This window comes from Macrobrachium nipponense, chromosome 39 (assembly GCF_015104395.2).
Source record: "Macrobrachium nipponense isolate FS-2020 chromosome 39, ASM1510439v2, whole genome shotgun sequence".
Classification (NCBI taxonomy): domain Eukaryota; kingdom Metazoa; phylum Arthropoda; class Malacostraca; order Decapoda; family Palaemonidae; genus Macrobrachium; species Macrobrachium nipponense.
In genome coordinates this window covers 7,291,496-7,314,634 of record NC_061099.1, presented here as the reverse complement: position 1 = coordinate 7,314,634, position 23,139 = coordinate 7,291,496, and the positions used below count along the sequence as shown (strand labels likewise).

Below are 23,139 nucleotides of genomic sequence, written 5' to 3'. Positions count from 1 at the left end.
GGTCGCTCGTGGAAATCACTGACAAAAACTGTGGTCACTCGTGGAAAAAAAACCTGACAGAACATTGTGGTCACGGTGGGACGCTACAGTATTGTGGTCAAAATCGTGGAAAACGCTGACAGTACATTGTGGTCACTCGTGGAAAACGCTGACAGAACATTGTGGTCACTCGTGGAAAACGCTGACAGAACATTGTGGTCACTCGTGGAAAACGCTGACAGTACATTGTGGTCACTCGTGGAAAACGCTGACAGAACATTGTGGTCACTCGTGGAAAAAACGCTGACAGAAACATTGTGTCACTCGTGGAAAACAACGCTGACAGTACATTGTGGTCACTCGTGGAAAAGCGACAGAACATTGTGGTCACTCGTGGAAAACGCTGACGAACATTGTGGCACTCCGTGTAAAACGCTGACAGTACTTGTGGTCACCGTGGAAACGCTGACAGAACATTGTGGTGGGGGGGTCACTCGTGGAAAACGCTGACAGAACATTGTGGTCACTCGTGGAAAACGCTGACAGTACATTGTGGTCACTCGTGGAAAACGCTGACAGAACATTGTGGTCACTCGTGGAAAACACTGACAGAACATTGTGGTCACTCGTGGACAACTCTGACAGAACGTTGTGGTCACTCATGGAAAACTCGAAACTGTCAGTTTTAGTGCAGTACAACACAAAACATGTTTCTGTCGGTGGGTGCACATGACGTTTAACATTCAATTGTGTTTACACCAAAATAAAAGTAAAAATACCTTGAAAAACAATCTAAACAAAACTAAAGACTGTTAGTAATGAAATGTATATCAGTTTTTTACCTTTACACTGCATGAACAAAGGCAAAAGCGCTTGGTACTGACTTTCTGCCTATCATTTCCCTGTGGTAATCGCTTGCATAATGAAGTCACGGGGATTTCCTGTGATTTTATAAGCATGGAATATGAAATACTGGTTCATTTTATAAGAAAGAATGTATCATTATAAAGTTCAAGAAAAAGTTGTCTGAAAACATTGCCCCATTAATTAAAGCGAGTGTTTAAAATCAAAGCACATCACACCCTAAAACATCGGGAAAAAAATCGTCTAAATCACTTTAAAAATCAGGGTTGGCGGTTTAAACCAAATGGTTTAAACCATGGTTTAAACCAATCAATAAAAAACCATGGTTTAAACCAATAAAAAAAACCATGGTTTATTTTTATTTTTTTTTATTTATTTTTTTTATTTTTTGGTCTTCATGTTTCCTTTATAACTTTTATTTTAGGTAATATATATTTTTTGCAACTTTTGGTGTTTTTATCAGTTACTTGGATTTTCAAATAAAATTTGCAATGTTAATGTTCACTTGTTAGCCTACTAAAACATTCTGATTGTACTATCTTACAGATATATGTCACCGTGCTATAATATAACATTTGATGTAACTGAACATGTTCATACAATTGGTAAACCTCAGATAATTAGGTGAAAAGAATTTTGTAAATTATTTTATATCTTTAATAAAAAAAGGGGGGTTAGTTATATTAAAAGAAGCAATCATGTTAATCATAGCTTCAGAGAGAGAGAACAATTATTCATTTCAAGTTGAAATAGGTAAAAAAAGACATTCAAATAACAGAAAAATTTTCAAAAATAAACACCATTTGGTGTTAACTACAAATATAACCATTAAAATGGTAAATTGGTAACTTGATATTTGACTCAATCAGATCCAAACTTGTAAACAAACCAGATACAGGTATTAGACATGACATATCCACAAAACTAAAGCATCTCTCTACTCACTCTCTCTCTCTCTCTCTCTCTCATATGCAGTTGTTTGAAGTACTGCATTAAACCAAAAATTTGGACATTCAACCATAGTGTTCTGAGAGAGATATATATATGGAGACTTAATTTTGGCCATACAGATAATGGAACTATTAAATTTTGTTTATTCCTCTTAAAGTGTATGGATACATCATACTTGTATGTCAAATACATAAAGGGCCACAGAATTGTGTGGTTATCATTAAAATTGCTTTAGTTTTATACTGGGTAGCACAAAAATTAAATAAACCCATAAAAAACCATATCTAGTAGCACAAAAAATGAAAAAACCGTAATAAAACCATATTTCATGGTTTAAACCAAAAAAACCAAGGTTTTTGGTTAAAAAAAAAAAACATTGGTTTTTGCCAACCCTGGCTTATGTAGTTGGCTTTTAAGTAAATTGTCTGGGGCGCTTTTGCCTTTTACCCGCATTCTTCCTTCCTTCTCTGGTTACATTTGAACTTTTCTTGCTGAACCTCACATGGCATTAACTACGATTCTGAGCGCTCTTGGAAAAAGGAGGGCAAGTTGCCCCAGTGCTGGGCATAATGCCAAAAATCTATATATATACTTATACATTCAGTATCTTAGTCGGCCTTTGGCCTCAATTCTCTAACTCGATTCCAATGAAGGAGTTGGGAAAACGGCGGGATCTTAATATTTAGAAAGTATATACGTATATACACTTATGAAGTGCAGGATGCACTAAAATTATGCATAAGAGATCAAGAAACTAATTTAAGGTGAACTGAATGCTATAATACGTGAAAATAGTTGGTAAAATGTGGAAAATTCACTCAGTTGAAGGACCATTCGGTTCGAGGATAGCCTTCTGGAACGGATTATGAAGTCCTCTAACCGATGTATGAATGTATAGGAAATTAATCTTTTTTTTATTAATTTTAAAATTGGGTCATATATATATATATATATATATATATATATATATATATATATATATATAATATATAAACATAAGACGTGGTAACATTGTAGCCATGATTTCTTAAAAACAGATGCAAAGCTGAGCTTCCTATTAGTACGATGATAATATACTAAAGGATACAGAGGAAAAAAATGAATATATTCAAAATAATAATAAAAGTGTAGTAAAAGCTACCTGAAAACCTAGTGTTTTTTTTACTGTAGTTAAATATCTGGGCGAGTTGAAAGTCTCTTAACTCGTGACAACTTTTTAAAAATAGGGATCGTAAGTTAACTGCAGGCCTATAGAACTTATTTTTCCGCAAATAATGCCCCCTTAATCCTTATTAATTTGTTCATTTGAGATTATCTATAAACCGTTTACACTTTTTAAGACACGTCTAGGAGGACAACAGACTCAAAATCGCCCAGGAGAAGCTAACAGTGTCGACACTCTTACTTGGACACCGAGTGGAGAGGTTGCACCAAAAGGGAGACGATAACCAATAGTTAATTTGGGCGAAGGATAACAATCATTCGATCCCGCTACGTTGGACGCACACCATGAACAATGATGCAAGAAGAAACCAACCAATGAATCCACCTACTTATCCTTTATATTGCAACTCATTCGGCGCTGATAAACAGCACTATCTGTAACCTGTTTACCCTATGAGCACAAAGTAACCGGTCAGACATTTTGCAAAGAAAGAAAGTCTATGATTTTGTAGTAGATATATGACGATAAGATATAACATAAGTGCTACAATATACGGCAATATGTATACTGACACATTTGAAATTCAATTCCTGTTCTAAATATATTCCGAGTGATGAAAATGCCACAAAGCTGATGTCATTTCCTTATCCTAAGGAAGCCAGCGTCTTATCTAACGGATTGGGCACAGGCCTTCTCCCTAACTTGCGTATGACATGAACCCAGAAAATATATGAAATGTATGAAAAAATAACATACGGGGTAAACGTAAGCAAAAATAGACTTAATGAATAACTTCATATAACAAGGAAATCTAACATGAGGACTAGTTTTATAGATATTTTCACTTAAAAGACCACTACATCTTGAGCCCTGTACACAAAGAACAGAGTCGACCGTGATAGAGTTGTGGAAATAATGATGGACTGGACAATAGATTTGTCCTTTATATAACAAGTGTTTCTTAATAAAATATAATTTTCTCTCTCTTTCTGGGGTCGCTCGAGAGATAAGGAAAGGGAAGCCTTACTATAGATAGATACACCATTATCTGATAAACACAGAGTGAATGTAATAGCGGGGGTAGGGATAAGTTATCTGAGAACTGATAATAATAGTGCCACTACTCGGTAAACCGTAGCTGTGGAAAGACAGCACGGGGAGAGGAGGGTTGATTTTTTTTGTAGATTTTTATTTGTAGTGGTGTTCTTACTCCACGGGAACAAGAAACGAAAACGTGACTAAAAGAAACACCCGAAGGGCGTTACCGAAGAGCAACAATGATCAGGACATCTCTGATACTTTTAGCAGGTAGGACCAGTGGAAGCGTGAAAGCCGGCAGGCAGTTCCCCGGCCAGGCTTTCGTAGCTTACAACCCTCCTACAACCATTCCCTTCTGTTTCTTATCTCTTACTCTGGCTGTCCCCTTCTTACAGGCAGTCTTAAAACAGTACTTCTCAATTCGGTATCTATGCGACAGAACAGTAAATTGAAAGTTTAATTTCACAAAAATATCGTCAAAAACAGTTAGGGTCAACAATCACGGACGATCCACCATCATCACGCTGGACGGGTCTTATTCACTCGATATTTAATTGGTGAAACAAGAATACAATTACAACTCTAATCATACCATTCAAAAGATTGAAGTTTCGTCAACATAATGTGATATATGAAACCCCCATACGAACTAAAATAAGCATGTGACGCTCTTCGTAAAATATGTTTTCAAGGCAGTTTTGAAATCCAATATGGCGGCTATCGTGTGGCTGGACGGGTCTGGTCACGGATGGACACCATCTTTCCCAGCACTCATTTGATCAATGTTAGCGTATATATGTAACGTTTATTGATCTTACTCAAGATTGCAGTTGTAATCAGCACAATAAAACAACATTTTGTTGCCTATATTAGTGAAAGTATGAAACTTGTTATTCCCGGGGTCATGGTTTGAACTGAATTCATTTTTACCTTGTAATCGGTGGTTTTATCCTTACTGCCATCACAACTGGAACTCAACAGTGCTTATTTGATTGTTATTATACACATTTTGGTCTAAATTCACTCCACATTGCACTTGAACCACGTTGCTGTTCCTGTTTCCTATGCGCGCACTACACAAACACAGTTACGAGCAGCAGACGACGACACTGCAAAGTTTTATTCCCTTAATTGATTACTTTACTCATTATTTAGTTCAACTTTACTTTGTTACTTCAAAATGTTTATTTAATTCATGTCTATTACCCATTTTTTGCAACCAAATTACCCCGAAAAATTACAGATATTTCTAAAGTAGATACAATCTAATATTTCTAACCTTGTCGTACATCTGGCTGCCGAAAACCATAACGGAACAGAGGACGGATAAGTGGATTATAGTTTTTTTTATTTTATTTATTTTTTTTTTTTTGCTAGCACTTTTCATTGATTTAAGTCTATATTAGTATTTTGATTTTTTAAAATAACTGTATGCCAGAAATAAATGTAACCTTTAATGTTTGCATGCTAAAAATGACAAAATCATCGTTGCCACATAGTGGAGCTTCACACATACGTCGATGCCTTATTATAAACTGTTTCCATGAATTCTATTGTCATAGTAATGCAATAATGATAAAATTGCTTTAATATTTGTGTATATATACTTTCAATACATAGGCTAATTTCAACAATTTCCACGTTTTGTGTAAGTCTTATACCCATTTTGGAGGGTGAACACATACCAATTGGCAACAGAGAGAGAGAGAGAGAGAGAGAGAGAGAGAGAGAGAGAGAGAGAGGCGAAGGAAGGAAGGAAGGAGGACAGGGGTGGCGGTGGAGGTGTGGGGTGAGGGTAGGTGGAGCTTTTTACGCGTATTCGTATCCATTTCTGGATAATGGAGTTTTTGTCTCTTGGTACAAGGACTAGTGTCGTTATTCTTTACGATTAGTGATTCACGATACCCTTATAAATTACGGCACTGGGTGTAATACACTATAGCAAAATCTCGTTCTGATACGAGTGTTCGTTACAGAAATATTGCCAAAAAACGTGCTTGCATTGTCTCTGAAACCCATAGTAGGTATGCTGCTTAATTGTCAATCAAGTTTTTTGTAATCAGGTATTTTTTACAAGCTAGCTATTGTATAAATTTGTATTTTTCTCAATCAAAGCATATGGCCCTCAATGCTAACTTTCCTCTTTTAACGACTTTCTGGTCATTGCAAATTCGGCCCGTTAATTTCTTATGGTGCGAAAACAGACATTAGAGGCCCAGGGACCGAAAGCGATTGCATCACACTACGGCGGTAATCCGGCAGTAAAACATCTTCATATATCCAAAAAGTAAATAATAAAGATATATATGCGCATTACGATTATAACAATTACATGAATAGCTGATAACAATCTGCATGAATAATTGAGTATAGCAATTCATCTACAATAGGTACGAAAGTCAAGATGTCGTGACATCATAATGCAGGACTTAAAAGAACGTTCTAATTCCGAAAAATAATTACTTAAATTTGAGTCAGAATCGAGTTACTTTTTCAATAACGAATATTTTCAAATTAATCATCATAAATATGTAAAATATTGATGTTTTACTATTTATTTAAATAATTATCTAGTGCACGCTTCGTCGTCTTCTTCTACGAAAACAGTAGTTTCCTTAAAAACGTCGTGGTTAGGGACCGTGTTCCGATTGTTGTGATGAAAGTGCCCCAGCATCTATGGGTACAAGTGGTGTGCGGATTTATCACAGGAAATGGGAAGTTTGTTGACACAAGCGACTCCACAAACATCTAGATGGCGTCAATCTTCTAAAATGTTGAAGCGTAAGTAAAAATTTCGAAAGCGTTTAGGTGAGATTTGCACTGCGTTGGACACCCTTTTCACTACCCTCAGTTTAATGCTTTAAATTTGGCCTTAATTTCTAACTTTGGAGAAAATACTTACTTCGAAAGGAGAGTAGAGGTCTTTAGCTCCGTCTCTCACCAACAACAAGTCGCGACTGATGCCCATCTCTGGTGCCAGGACGCGTTATAACTTTTAAGTACTTTTTCGGAGGGTGGCATGCCGTGATCGTCGGTGAGTTGATCCAGGCCATGCGATTGTTTACCCTACATTTGGAGACCTGAAACGCAGCCAACTTGGGCCTAATATTCAGAAAGGTCAACCAAGCATAGTATTCGTTATAATTTCTTTTAAGGGGTTAATCAATAAATTCAATTTGGGGCCCGTGTCATGCAAAGTGCATATATTGAGAATCTCCCTGTTTAATTTCACTCTGTGGTTCCTTATCAAATCCTGTTGTTTGCCACACACTCCTTATCAAAACCCTACCGAACATTGCACAAGAAAGCAACATAATATGAGTCTGTATGATTCTTGAAGTCACTTTTTCCTTTCGTCATTTGAAACCTTCCCTTATCTAAACTTGGCCTACACTGGTCACCTACACAGTTACATTATCACTGCTTAAAGTGCAGCACATCACCAGTATTTCTCCATTTAATTTTTTTTAATTTCATCTGTATAACAACATTTACGTTCTTCCAGTAAATCTTTGGCCCCCCAAAAAATATTTACTTTGTTCAAGCACATTTCAAGTTTCAATCTTGCTCTCTAAATTTGTATTGTAACAAGAAACATGACTCATTAATATAAAACATATGACTAATATCTATATTATGACGTCATTTGTTTCTAGCGGGTTTGTATTACATACATTAGTTTGTATTCTGTCAACTGCTGACAGTTCCGGTTGAGTAATAAGAAAAAAAATCCCATACAAAAGGTCTGTCCCACCCTATTGGTGATTTTCACACCATACACATCTATTGCTATCATTTGCAGAATGTAGAATGTGTGTTTTTTTTTTTCTACAACAGGAGCCTGCTTATGCGCAGCAACGGCTACTTATGATGTCGACATTGGCAGTCAGCTGAAGCATTTTACTAAACACCGATACCCCAGCAAAGGTTACTCCGAGAACCACCAGACGGCGCGAAAACACATCGAAGAAACCTTCAGATACCATGGTCTCGTTGTCAAAAAACAGAAATTCAACACTACTGTGAATACAGCCATCACCGACTTCAACCCCGTCGACGAAGTTGTAAGTTCATCAACACATCAAGTTTTCCTAAGCATTTGGGGAGGATGGTGGGAGCCACTAAACCTGATATTGAGATGGCACTGAACCCCATGCTGAGCTGCACAGCAGTGTATATAATAAGTTCCATGCCAACGTAGTGAGCATTATACTCTTTTTATTTGTCTCGGTCATGATTAGCCATCGTTAACCTGCCTGGATTTGTTATCAGTTTGCCTTTGCCTAACTGATAAACTTTATCTGCCTGGAGTCTTGGCTTTCTGACACCAGAATCCTACCTACCACACCACCAGTATCTGTGGGATCACCCCTGCTGTGGCAACAGTGGGTTTGTAACCTCAGTGTAAGAGGCTGTGTGGTTCACAAGCCATTTGGGGGAATTTTGTAAGCATAAAGAGATCACTTCTGTGTCCCAATATTCATATAACCTCATTTTTTCCCCCTACAGGTAACAGGCGTAAACATCATGGGCATTGCCCCAGCCATAAGCAACAAACCAGAGGCTGTCATCGTGGTGTTGGCCGACTACGACACCAATGGGATTGATAACCCCATGATGAACAATGGTGCTGGAATGGCGGTTCTTCTAGAGACGATCAAACTGTTCATGTACAATGTTCGCTGGTCTGAGGAGTTCAAACAGAACTTCACGACAGTCTTCGCTGCGCTGGACTTGAACACCAGAGAACACATGGTTCGTTTTGAGCGCTCAGTTTGTTGAACTGAATGGATTGGGTGTAAGGGGATGCCTTCAATGAATTAACTTCAGTTCAAATCTAAGTTTGAAATGAGTATAAATGGCACGTTACATTATGTGTTAAGGGAAAATAGGCTTAATTGGGAAGGGGAAGTTGTAATGAGTTCTCATTTCAATAGATATCAACTGTGTAAAAACAATGTTGGCAAGTCATGTCCATCATCTCAATTTCATCGCTGATCATTCACACCAAGAGCAGGACAAGGACTGAACATTGCAATAACGATTACAACTCATAAAACTCAGGGACTACACCTTAAGACCAAAACTAAAATTACATTTGATAGCCCGTACAGAACAAACCCAAGATTGACCGATTGATTGTTTCAATATTAAATAGTCCGGCGTAGGAACAAAAATGGTCATCGACACCGAAAACTGTGGAGATCAATTTTTTTTTTTTCACAAAAGCTAAAAAATCGCAACACACATAAAATTCGTGAGTTATAAAACACTAAAATCGGAACACCGTGTGATATAAACGCTAAACAGTTTACAATCCATATTGGACTCCAGATATAAAGATATTGCACAGTAAACAGCCACAATGTAGGGTTGCACAAACTTCAACAATACAAAAGTGCATCAAACGAACAGAGAGATTGAGCTATCTTCTGGTTCCTTTAAAACATAACTTGATTGAGACAGACAGACAGAGAGACTAACGAAGACTGAAATGAGGAACAAGGGACACAGAAATCTAAATAATAAGCTGGACGGGAACAAATTCACCCTCAAGTAGGTGTGAAACAGCGACTAGGCCTACCTACTGGAGAACTAGAAGAGTATCCATAATCGTTACCACAGAATCCAAGCAAAGATACGAGCCTGTGTCATCTCAAATAAGTGACAAAACCGATTTTCATGGATTTTCATGTATACTAACCAATCATCCAAAAAATACACGCATAGTGCGAAAGTTGCCTAAATGAGAACTATGGAAGGTAGTGATATATACTGTGGTTACTCGCTAGACCACCGAGAATAGATCCAGAGCCCAAAAAGGACGGGAACTGCTAAGCTGTTTAACACACGGAATAAAATACAGACCACCCACACGAGTAAATCGAGTTTTAAAGAAAAAGCTAAAATACTCGAGACCTTCAAAAGAACAGAAATTTGAACAAAAATCTTTGCTTCGTATTTTATCTTATCGAGTCACTATAATCTACGTATTCTTATCGTCCGAAAGATATATTTTCCGTTTCTCGCATATCAGCACAACGTACATGCTTTCCGGTGTGAGAAGGAGCTGGGTTGGAAGTTGCATTCGTATAGTTGTTTCGTTGCATGTTAACAAGGGGAATAACAAATTCAAGATTAAATATGAATGGCAAAAAAACGGAGAAACAGCGTAGATGAATCACTATTCTGCCGTGTTTAGTACTAGTCCTTGGGGATCAAATGTTTGTAAGCGAACTGTTAATACACATATGCCTTAGGGATTTCGTGAAATCCCTGGATTTCACATATTCTTGTAACATAATACACACACACACACACACACACATATATATATATATATATATATATATATATATATATATATATATATATATATATATAAATAATAATATATATATATATATCTATGTGTGTGTGTATTATGTTACAGGAATATGTGAAATAACAGTTCGCTTAGGAACATTTGATCCCCAAGGACTAGTACTAAACACGGCAGAATAGTGATTCATCTACGCTGTTTCTCCGTTTTTGTCATTCATATTTAACCTAGAATTTGTTATTCCCCATGTTAACGTGCAAAGAGACAACTGTACGAATGCAACTTCCAACCCAGCTCTTTCTCACACCGGAAAGCATGTATGTTGTGGTGATATGCGAGAAACGGAAAATATACCTTTCGGACGATAAGAATACGTTGGATTATATAGTGACTCGATAAGATAAAATACGAAGCAAAGATTTTTTTAAATTTCCGTTCTTTTAAAAGGTCTCGAGCATTTGAGTTTTTATCTGATTATTTGAGTTTTTTTAAAACTCGATTTACTCGTGAGGATGGACTGTATTTTATTCCGTGTGTTAAACAGCTTAGCAGTTCCCGTTCTTTTTGGGCTCTGGATCTATTCTCGGTGGTCTAGCGCAGTGGGTCCTGGTCTAGCGAGTAACCACAGTACGTATATAGTAGTATACATGAAAATCCATAGTAGTATACATGAAAATCGGTGTTGCCTCTTCTTTTAGATGACACAGACGCTCGTATCTTTGCTTGGATTATGTGGTAACGGTTACGGATACTCTTCTATACTCGGTTTTTTTCCATCTGTCCACCCGGCTGTGGTGCTCGCGCATGGTAACGCTGCGTCCCGGGCTTTAAATAGTTATGCTATGTGTAAGTTTTAGGTAAATGAAAGGATATCTGGGTGTACATTTGCATACAGTAAATTATTAAAACACTTTTCAGTTGCAATTGTACACCAAGACATCCTTTCATTTATCTATAACTTACACATAGCATAACTATTTAAAGCCCGGGACGCAGTGTTACCATGCGCGAGCACCACAGCCGGGTGGACAGATGGAAAAAAACCGAGTCTAGTTCTCCAGTAGGTAAGCCTAGTCGCTGCTTCACACCTACTTGAGGGTGAATTTATTCCCGTCCAGCTTTTTATTTAAATTTCTGTCCCTCGCTGTCTGGTTCAGATTGTTCCTCAGGTCAGTTTTGGTTCGTCTCTTTGTCTGTCTCAATCAAGTCATGTTTTAAAGGAACCAGAAGATAGCTCAATCTCTCTGTTCGTTTGATGCGGTTATTGTTCTGCTGAATCTTTCATATATATATATATATATATATATATATATATATATATATATATATATATATATATATATATAAGATTCAGCACAACGATAACCGCAGACGATTGAACTTTCAATCTTTATCTTTTATGAACACCTATCTCTTTTGCAAGGTCATTAATATATCCAAATTACTGTACTTTGGAAAAATCAATGGATTTTATTCGATGTATGAAAAGTTTGGTCTCATGGGTATTTGTTACTTAAAAAAAAAACTGGAATCTAACTTGATCCCATTTTCAAGTTTATATCATCGTAATCCTTTCACTGCCCCAAGATAAAGATAAATGCTTCGTGATTAACATAAATGCTTCAACGTTATACGACTAAAAAATATTTTACCGGTTCGGTGAGGAACGGTGAAGTACAAGTGTACTTACACATAGTACTGTAGTAGATTCACATCAACCGTGCATCTGATGTCTAAGCCTGTTCCTTACGACACTCCTGATTGCCTGTTGATAAGCCAGTCACAGGGCTGGAAACTCTCAGTCTCTCGAAAGAGTTCACAAAGGCAGGATGTAAGTTCTGCCTCTCATGAGGTATAAGTCTTTCAAAGGTATCTTTCAGGAGGGGTAGAACATACATCCTGCCTATGTGAACTCTCTCAAGAGACTGAGAGTTTCCAGCTCTGTCATTGGCTTATCGGCAGCCAATCAGGAGCGTCGAAAGGGACTGACCTAGACTTGAGATGCACGTTGATGTGAATCTACTATAGCGTGAATAGACTTGAACGTTGTACACTTAAATCATTGTTCACATCACATATTCTAGTTCTTGCTTCATGATGCATGGCAAGCACTCACTTTCAGCCCTTGATTATCCAGCATTGCCAGATACAAAAAAATCACAATAATAATAGGATGAGGTGACTATTTTTGTCTATAAAGGTGAACCTGCCACTACTTTTACATAGGCTCCATAATGACCCTTTGAGCCATTGTGTAGACCTTCCTCCTCTGTTCACTTACCAAATATTTGTAATCTTGGTGTGTGTGTGTTTTCTCTCTAGTTGTATTGACCACAACGTGCTCATTCATTTCCAGGGGAGTGGAGGTAAACCAGGGGGATGGTACTTTGTTCACGAGTGGCTCTGGAACTACCTAAACAGATCTGAAATCAACTTCGGAGGCGCGTACGTTATTGACTCTGTCATGAACATCAACAGGGTCCAGGATTCCCAAAACCCCAATGACGACTTCCGCCAGGTATAACCTTTTTTATACAGCGGTTTGGTAGAAAGGAAATCTGTAAAAGTGAATTCTACTCGTGTTTCATGATATGGGTTCAGTGTAGTGAACTCTTGATTATTTCTTATCACAGGCACAAACTGAGTGCTCGAGATTGTGAAAACTTATAAATGGCTATCAAGTAAATCTTTGTTGATACATATTTCTGGTCAAAGTGTTTCCTAGGCTTATACTGATGAGCTTTTTCAGATGTTCCCTGACACTTTCGAGCGGATACAAGATCACGGCAACCGTGGGGACTTCTTGGCAATGGTCACACTCAACAAGGAGAAATGCATGAAACTGAGAGACCAATTTATTAGCAATTACAACACGGTAACTTACTTAAGGAATAAAGTTAAGGAAGATAACAATTATCTCTATCACTGAACGCTAGAAATGTTTCTAGCTTAACTGCAGAGCAGACGCAAGCAAGTTTAAACAAAAAACATTGCATTTAATATTATCCTAAAAATGCTATTAAGGTGTGAACATTAGTCTGCGACCTTTAAAAGCAATTCAGCTATTCTTCTATTTTCCGTGTTCTTTTTTAGCAGTTTACTCAACTTATAGATTATACCAGCAGCTTATAACACATCTAAAAGTGCCCAAATTATTGTCTTTCGAGTAACTTTACGTATTGAAAAGCACTTTATCAAGATGAACCCAAGCTTCCAAATAATATGGGGTTCATCAGAAATGGCAAATACATGCTGCCTATGTTTAACTGTATTCTTTCGACTTTCTTCCGTTCCAAGGAGAGGATCAAGAGGCCCTTTAGACTGGAGGATATGACACTCCCGGAAAGCCTATCCATGAGCAGACTGCTAGCTTCCCTCACACGCCAAGAAACGATTCACTTCTGGACTTACGAGCACCACAATATAACGGCACCATTACCCGCCCTTCTTCTCACTGACACAGGTAAGAAAAACCATTGGAACCATCTAGGCCTAGGATGGATGGACGTATAGCATTTAGGTCTAAGACCCGGGGCTAAATCTAGGCCTAGGGTATAGTACATCGACTGCATATCTTTATAGTTACACAGGTTTCCTTAATTCGATTGTATTTCACTTGGAAAAGCAAACTATGACGGCGTATACCAGCATTTCAGCAGAATTCTAGACTCCTTTATCAATAATTTCAACATCGTAACCACGAAAAGTGTACCATGTTAAGTCTTTTTACACGTAAAGAGCAATTATGTTTTTATAAAACCGGATGATAACAGTAAACATTCGTATCACAGAGACTCTTCGAGTGGTTCCTCTGATGAACAACTGCACAGACCTGTGCCAACTGACCCCAGAGAGGGAGGAATTCCTTACGACAACAACACTGGCACTGACCCGCACACTGCTCACTCGCCAGGCTCACCCTATAACAGGTAAATCATTGAGTTTTATAGGTTATTGATTTTTTGAAGTATACAGCAAGTATACTAAACTGCTCTTGCTATGTTCAACTCTAAAATATCCAGCAACGCTAAAGATGATTATAATAATTCATGTGTCAGGGCAACTGAAGTGGTCGAAAGTTCCCCAAAAACAAGTTTATTTTTCAAGATTTTAAAAGTTATTGAACTAAGATTATACTTCTTTCCTTTGTGAGCTTTCGTCAGAGGGGTTCCTTGCTTTTCTACATTTTTTGATACCCAGTTTTCCATACAATATTTTATTTCTTCGACATGTTTTCGTTAAATACAATTCTATACAAATTTTAGTCTCATTACTTTGGTTAACGTCTGTATAGGTCTGCTCGTTTCTCTTTCACTAATATAATTCGCTGGTAGGAAGTTACTTCCAATAACTTCCATTGCTCCAGCACAATTTTGGTCTTCTCTGAGTCACTTTTACTGCAGAATCTACTACAAATTAATCAGTATTTACTTTAACAAGTGTAAGATGTCACTGGGACTGAAATTACTTTCTGAAACATACTACAACTCTGGTCTTCTCCAAGTAACTTTTACTGAAGGATATGTGTATAAATCTGTATTTACATTTGCAACTGTAGTTTGCAACGTAAATTTAATTTAATAACTAACGGTTTTTCCCTTTTGAATGTCAACAGCTGGAGTCGGGATCACGGCATCAACCCTCCCAAGTTTAATCATGTCACTGGCTTCGATGCTCTTGATCAGGAATATTCTGTAGAGCAACACTGAGCCTTATTGAACCTTTGCAGCAAGATCAAGAAACTCTGCTCCAAGATAATCTTGAATATTTAAATGGTATCTCGTGATGTTACTTCCATGTCATTTGAACACTTCCTATGGTAGGTTTAGGTCCAAGTTTAAACAAATTAACGGTTCTTTAGGTTTAGGCCCAAGTTTAAATAAATTAACGGTTCTTTAAGTCTAAGATCTCTGATATATTTGCGTAATCATTTCATATTATTTTGCCTCAGGTCTTCAACCGGATTACCAAATCGTTGTATTTTACACGTTACTTTTTAACTTTTGTGATACGAATCTAAGCAAGACTAATAAACACAGCACCAACGCTGTTCTGAATGAAGTCAAGGTGAAGAAATGAAAAACACAATGCGTATTTCATCAACGAACAAACTGAGACGTGACTAATGCACTTTTAAACAGCATATTATTGTATAATAATAATGGTAATACTATCTGAACAGCAATACTGACTAATCTTATGAAAAAGAAATTGTGTGTGTATATAGCACTGGACTATATAGTACTATTGGCACGAATTTAAACTCTCTACTAAGATACCTTTACCAGAATTTCCCAGTTTTGAAATATTAGTCTCAAAAGTTTATTGTACTTATGATGAATCTGCCGAGGACTCGATTTTTCTCAAATAACAGTGAACATTATAATGGAAAATTACTCTGATTAAGCAAAGCCGTCTATGGCTATTAACCTGAGATTCGTTTTGTTGCTTAATTCATTTTAATTAAATTTATCGGCGTTGTTTCAAAACGATATATTGTAGCTATTGTTATATTGACATTTTTCCAAGTGGATGTTTTGTAGCTATCATTGTATTGCTGTTGTTTCAACTGGATATGCTAAGTGTTTCTAAATAAAATTCAGAGACTTAAATGTGATTTGATTTCGTCCTTATTTTTTTCATAAATGCATGACTTCATTCTTGCAATGCATTTCTTCATTTAAAGTTCTTTCATACACAATACAACATATTTGTACTGTACAACAGTAATGTGATTCATCCACTTTGGCAATCTAGGCTACTGACTGACTGACAAGGATTATTAAGGAGGTATCAAAGAAGTCAATAAAAATATCTCCACATAATCTCAGACTGCTATTTTAGGTGTATGTCTCCTACCAGTACGAAACTGAGTTAACTCAAAAAACAGTATGTAACTCATGATGAAATTCCACCCGATTTCTCAAACAAAATGTGAAGAACTCTTGTACTCCAAAAAATGTACACATACCTAATGTTTAAATACACAATATATATACATATATACTGCATCTATACATATAGGTCTATATATGAAGACAAAAAACATAGGCCTATATGTGTAAGAGACAAAACCAACTTCTAGGAAGCTGTACAAGAACATCTTTCAAAACTACCTTACAGTCAAGCCATGCAGTAATAACATCCTTTTTATAAAAACTTTTAAAAGATATGAAAAAATGTAACGGGAGCCTTGACAAATATAACGCACGGCACCCATTTGATTTCCACATTCATGGTGACCACTCCCACATCTAGACCAATGTGTACGGTGTTAAACATGGATGACGTCCTCGTCAACTTTAAGAAGAGACTCGCAAATACTCGTCATAGTTACATAATTATCAAAATCCGAGACAAACGTACTTGTTTATGAACCTAAAACTCCAAAAACCTTTAGGCTAATTTGCCCTGCCACCATCATTTTTACATCGAAAAGACAACTTGGTGCCGAGTCAAGAGTGAAACGAAAATGACTTTCCAATGACAATTCTAATGACAAGGACGTATCACAAATTGTTCCTTTTGTATACTATAAGCAGCTATGTGATAAATTATGCAATATCGTGCTCCCTAAACATTAAAAAACAAACTTTCATAGCCGATGTTGTTTAGGCCTATAGCCTACGGGATTCTCGTACCCTCAGTGAGTGAACTTAAGTTTTGCCTACTTGACATTCTAAATTCTTAAGTATAAATCGGGTCATAACGTAATAACCGGCGTCTTAGGCGAGACAAAATTGTTTTTGGGGTCCTACCGTAGGAAATAAATGAAAAATCCGAGGTAAGTAGGCTAGTTCTTATACTGCGTGAGACTTTGAACTGACGGTGCAATGGGAATTTTGTAACGCGTTACTTAACGGAATGAAATTTGGTAACGTGTTAGGCTAGTTAACGTTATGAAATTATGTAACGTGTTAGGTACATAACGGATGTAAATTTTGTTACGTGTTACTTATCAAAAACAATTGCAAAATATAAACAAACTCACATTCTTTTTCCCTAGTGATAACTGTTACCCATTTTTTCTCTAGTGACAACTGTGTTACACATTAACCGAACGTTATTCGTGTGCCCCAATGTCCTACTGTGCGATTCTTACCCAATGTATATTTTTACTGTGCGGAACGGTCCCACGGTAACAAACATGGCAGTGACAAGCTCACCAAACTTCAGAACAAAATAAAATAATAAATAAATAAATAAAAATTAAGTTAACTGGGTTACTTACCGGTGAGCAGACGCCTCGGCGACGCTGCAGTCTTCTGTCAAGCTCGTAAGAGAAAGATAAACAGCATTCCCGAATTCCACACACAAAAAACAGCATTCCCGAATTCCACAAATAAGTGAAAAAAGCTAAAACTCACACAACAACCCATTCAACGTCTAGCCTATACAGTTCGACCGTCGACGCTAGAATGAAAAAAAAAATCCTGGAATGTGATTGGCCATTGGCTGTCGTATGCTACGCTGGACATCATTTAGCCTTTTTTCTGCTTTATCGAAATAAAACTGAACCGTGTTCTTTATTTCATAACTAGCGTGATTTTTTGCTGTATTTTCAGTGATTACAGGTACAGGACAGTAAATTATTTAGGGTAACGAATTCATTTTTTCTCAACGAGTTTCCAAGGGGTGAGACGGGCACCAAAGCAAGGATACTTGAATCGTGGGTTGTCCTCCAAAATTGCCCGGCTAAACAAAATTCGGAGAGTAAGGCGAGGATATTGATTGATTGATTGTGTATTATATCTGGCGTCACAACATCTGGGTAATTGACACCGAAATAAATTAAATAGAAAAAATTAAATTTTTGATAAATTTCATATAAAAATATCTATAAATATATAAAAATTTTGTTCATATAAATAAGTTCTTACATAGACAATCTATGTATAATTTAAATTTGGTTAAGGAGGCCCGCCTCCTTCATAAAAATATATAACTGCTCTATATTACAATCCTTTCCAAGAATTGTAGCTAGGATAAAATTACCTACTCTGTCACGACCCCAAGACAGGAACCTGTCTCAAATTCCCAAGTCTGGGACATTCAACCAGCAAATGTCTCACAGTCAAGGGCACAGTACAGTTCTCGCAAAACGGAGGATTTTCACGAGACATCAAGAACCCATGGGTGAGTCTTGTATGCCCAATCCTCAATCTGCACAACATCGTTTCTTGTCTCCTTGGCATATATGGATATGACCACGGAGACACTGATGACGTGATACTACGCATTTTTTGGTTATTTAAAATATCCTCCCACTGTGACTGCCAACATTTTTTAATTCTCTGACCTACTAAAGGATACAAATCCCGATATGGTAGTAGGCATCCTGTGGGTTATGGGGAGCTGACCGCAGACTTTGCAAGTTGGTCAGCTTTCTCATTCCCAGCCACCCTAACATGAGAAGGCACCCAACAGAACTTTATTTCTTTCCCTCTTCTTTTTAGTAAAAACAGTCATTCCAATATATCTAAAATCAGAGGGTTTAAAGGGTTAAAAGATTCCAGCGACTGAAGAACATTTCTTGAGTCACAATATATAATCAAATTACTTTCATTCCGAATTAAAACATCCTTTAAAACCTTTAAAATTCCATATAATTCTGCTGTAAAAATCGATGCAACTGATGATAGCCTGCCGCTTCTCTCTACATCAGGGAAGGCTACACCAAAGCCGACGCCAGCATCTGACTTTGAGCCATCCGTGAAAACTGCAGTGGAGTTATCATGTTCCAAAGAGTGTTCTAAAAATATTGACCGCATGGCCTCACTGGACAATTCTGTCTTGGTAAAAATGATATTGTTATGATACAATAAAGTTTCATACATACTTACCTGGCAGATATATACATAGCTGGGACGACGGAGTCTTAGCTATGTATATATCTGACAGGTAAGTTGATTGTATGAAATTAAAACATCTACAAAATTTTACCTCTGGAAAGTTCTACGGGAGACTAACTGAGTATTTTGCTGGTAAAATCTCGATTCTTGGCATATTTAATTCACGGACAATAGAATTTACTCTAAAAGCGAATGGATGAGGTTGCTTGGGGTGACTTTCATAAAACTGCCAATGCTTTTCATTTCTCATACAAATGCTGGTTAAAGACTTAGGTAGCCTCTGGAATCTATACCAGCTCCGAACCAGCAGACGCTTATAATGAAGATCCAGTGGCACCTCATCAGCATCTACAAGCATGCTCTCGGTGGGAGATGATTTAAATGCTCCAGTACACAACCGTATTCCTCCATGATAAATTGAGTTGAGCATTTTAAGGCTATTAGGCTTCACAGAAGTGTACACCTCACACCCATAACTTAATTTTGAAAAGACCAAGGCTTTATATAATCTCAACATCTGAGTTCGGTTTGCACCCCACGAAGTGTGAGACAGAACTTTCAGCAAATTCATTGCTTTAGAGCATTTTGCCTTAATATATTTCAGATGTGGAATCCAGGTCAGCTTGCTATCAAAAATCAAGCCGAGAAACCTTGTTTCATCAACACATGGAATTCTCTGCCTATGAACGAATAGATCTGGATCAGGGTGGATTCCCCTTACATGACAAAAGTGCATAGTTATAGTTTTACTGGCGGAAAATCTAAAACCATTAACCTCAGCCCACTTTACTATACTATCAATGCAGAGCTGAAGGCGGCGTTCAGCCACTGCCATCCTTGATGCTGCAAAGGAAATCGATAGGTCATCAACAAAAAGGGTATATGTTATATCTGGGGGAATTATTTTAGAACCCCCATTGATTACCAAGGCGAACAAGGTCACACTTAAAACACTTCCTTGTGGTACTCCTTCTTCTTGATTGAACACATCTGACATTTTTGCTCCAACCTGAACCTGAAATATCCTGTTTTTTAAAAAAGCCTTAATAAACATGGACAAATTGCCTCTCAGGTTGCATTAATAAAGGACCCTCAAAATGCCATATCTCCATGTTGTATCATAAGCCTTCTCTAGGTCAAAGAAAACAGTGATGTGATGCTGCTTGTTGGCAAAAGCTTCACATATTGAAGATTCCATTCGTACCAATACATCAGTTGTGGAGTGCATACTCCGAAAACCACACTGAGCAGGCGACAGATATTTACCTCTTTCCAAGTACCACATCAATCGTGTGTTCACCATTTTTTCCATGATCTTACACATACAAGATGTTAATGCGATAGGACGATAGTTTTCTGTCTTGAATGGATCTTTTCCAGGTTTCACAAATGGCAGTAATTTTAACTTCTCCCAAAGCTTGGGGAAGATATGTTCTCGGTAAATTCTGTTAATTAGGCTTAATATGAAAAGTCTGGTATTTTCAGGAGTATGCTTAATCATTGAATATGTTATATCGTCCAGCCCAGGAGCTGATTCATTACATTTATTCAAGGCTGATTCAAATTCTCTAATAGTAAAAGGAGCATTGTATTGCTCATGTCTTAAGGTATTAAAATCAACTTCGACCTGTTCCATTATCCGTCTTTGAGCTGAATAGGGTCTATCATCATTTTTCTTCGCAACATTAGCAAAATGATTAGCAAACTCATTTGCCACTAACTGGGGTTCTGCTACCTCGCAACCATTCATCTTGATAACTGGAGGTTGACAAGAAGTAAACTTGCCTGCTATTTTTCTAACTCTCTTCCAAACTAGGGTCAGAGGAGTTTTCGAATTTAGTGAAGATATGAATATTGTCCAAGATCCTTTTCGTGCTTTTTTTTATTTCCATGTGAAAATGAGCTCTCGCTTTTCGAAATTCTACACAACAATACTCACATTTTCGTCTGCAGTATCTGGTGAAGGCAGATCTCATAGTTCTATGAGTTTCCTGGCATTTACGTGTCCACCAGGGAACTGGTCAGCGGACAAATTTGCCCGAAGTCCTAGGTATAGATTGAAGACCAGCTGAGAACATTATTGTATTCAAAAAGTCAAGAGCGTCATCTACACAGGGAAAGTCATCAGCAGAGTCATCTATTGAGCCGTGCTCCTGGAATGTTGACCAATCAGCTTTACCAATGTTCCATTTGGGTAGCCTTGAAGATGGAGGACTTGATGCTACACTCACCACTGTCGGAAAATGGTCACTGGTAAATCTATCATTTATAGTTCTCCAATTAAAGTCAATAAGACAGTCATCACTACATATAGATAAATCAGTTACTGATAACGTGCCTGTTTGAACATGAAAATGCGTAGACTCCCCAGAGTTGAGGATCCCCACATTTTCATCTTCTACGATGGAACCTAAGCACCTTCCTCTTTGATTGGTGATGATGTCACCCCAAAGAGGATTTCTACTATTCATATCTCCAAAAATAACAAAAGGGCGTGGTAACGGTTGAATAAGAGATTTAAATTCATTGATGGGGAAGGCTTCAATAGGTGGTAGATAAAGAGAGCATATTGTATATTTTCTTTGCAAATGGATCTGCACACCTATCACTTGCAATGTTGATTGGATACTGATAGGATTTTGTGGGGTGTCATTTCGAACATACAAAGCGACACCACCATGGCTTCCAATATTCAAATTATAGGCGAAGTGATAGGATGTATACTCTCGTGGGCTGGGGCACATATTATTACCAACCATTGTCTCCTGCAGAGCTATACAAACAGGAGACACTTCTGATATGAGCAGCCTTAATTCTTCCCATTTAGCTCTTAATCCCTGACAGTTCCACTGTAGGAAATTAATGAATTTACTTCCCTATAGAGGCTGTTAAATTAGAGCCTCTTTTAAGAGCTTTCAGCTTACTGGCTTGCTCCTTATTTCTAGAAGGAGACCGATTATTTATGGCTGCCTTCCTTTTCAGAGGGTTATCGGTCTCAGGAACACCAGACAAAGCTGATGCTGCCTGAGGAGGGGTGTGAAGGTTGGACATTGGTGCATCCTCCAAAGGATCAGAAGCACCATTTAAAGCTGTTACAGCCTCCAGTGAGGTGGAAGTGCCAGGTACACCCAGCACAGCCTCCAGAGAGGCAGGAGTCCCAGAAATCACTGGTTCTGCTTCCATAGAAGCAGAAGTGCCAGAAACCACTGGCACTGCCTCCAAAGAGGCAGGAGTGCCAGAATCAACTGGCACTGCCTCCGAAGAGGCAGGGGCGCCAGGAATCACTGGCGTGGCCTCCGAAGAGGCATGAGCGCCAGCAATCATTGGCGCCGCCTCCAAAGAGGCACGAATACAGGTCGTAACTGGTTTTTTATTAACATTAGTTTTGGTGACATTGATATTTCTTCTTCGGTTGGCAGCAACACTGGAAAAGGATATTCCTGGTCTAATGTACTGACTCAGCACTCTCTCCTTTGCCTCTCCAAATGTGATACGCTCGGTCACCCTTAATGTCTGAATTTCTTTTTCCATGATGTATACATCGCAATTAAGTGAAGATAATGGATGATTGTCTCCACAATGCATACATCTGGCCTCCTTATTACATATGCCATGCCCTGGTTCACTGCATTTAACACAAGTAGCAGGCTTGCCTTGTAGTTTCTGTCTACAGGACCCCAACATATGTTCAAATTCTTGACAATAAAAACATCTCTTCGGTCTTGGGATATATTGTTTAACCTTAAAGCGTAACCAGGCTGCTTTCACTGTACTAGGCAATCAGGTGGAATTGAAAGTAACAATTAAATTGGGAAGCAGGACTAGGTCTCCATTTATCTTCTTCTTCATTCTTTCAATTCTTATTACCCCCTTGATCCCTTAATTCCCTCTACGGCCTGCCTTTCCTCAGAAGTACGTTACAAGCTGGGGTGCATATATCATGCCCTTGGAGTAATTCCAAAAAGCAT

At 37.8% G+C, this 23,139-nt stretch overlaps 1 protein-coding gene across 1 annotated transcript; it reads left to right on the top strand.

Moving 5' to 3' along the window:
* Positions 1 to 4,066: 4,066 nt before the first annotated feature.
* LOC135210088 (uncharacterized) lies at positions 4,067 to 15,931 on the top strand. The gene is made up of 8 exons (XM_064242885.1): positions 4,067 to 4,267; positions 7,835 to 8,061; positions 8,507 to 8,752; positions 12,676 to 12,837; positions 13,069 to 13,194; positions 13,617 to 13,782; positions 14,111 to 14,248; positions 14,935 to 15,931. Exons 1-8 carry the CDS (start codon positions 4,237 to 4,239, stop codon positions 15,015 to 15,017), a joined length of 1,179 nt encoding a protein of 392 aa, XP_064098955.1. The 5' UTR covers positions 4,067 to 4,236; the 3' UTR covers positions 15,018 to 15,931.
* The last annotated feature ends 7,208 nt before the right edge of the window (positions 15,932 to 23,139 follow it).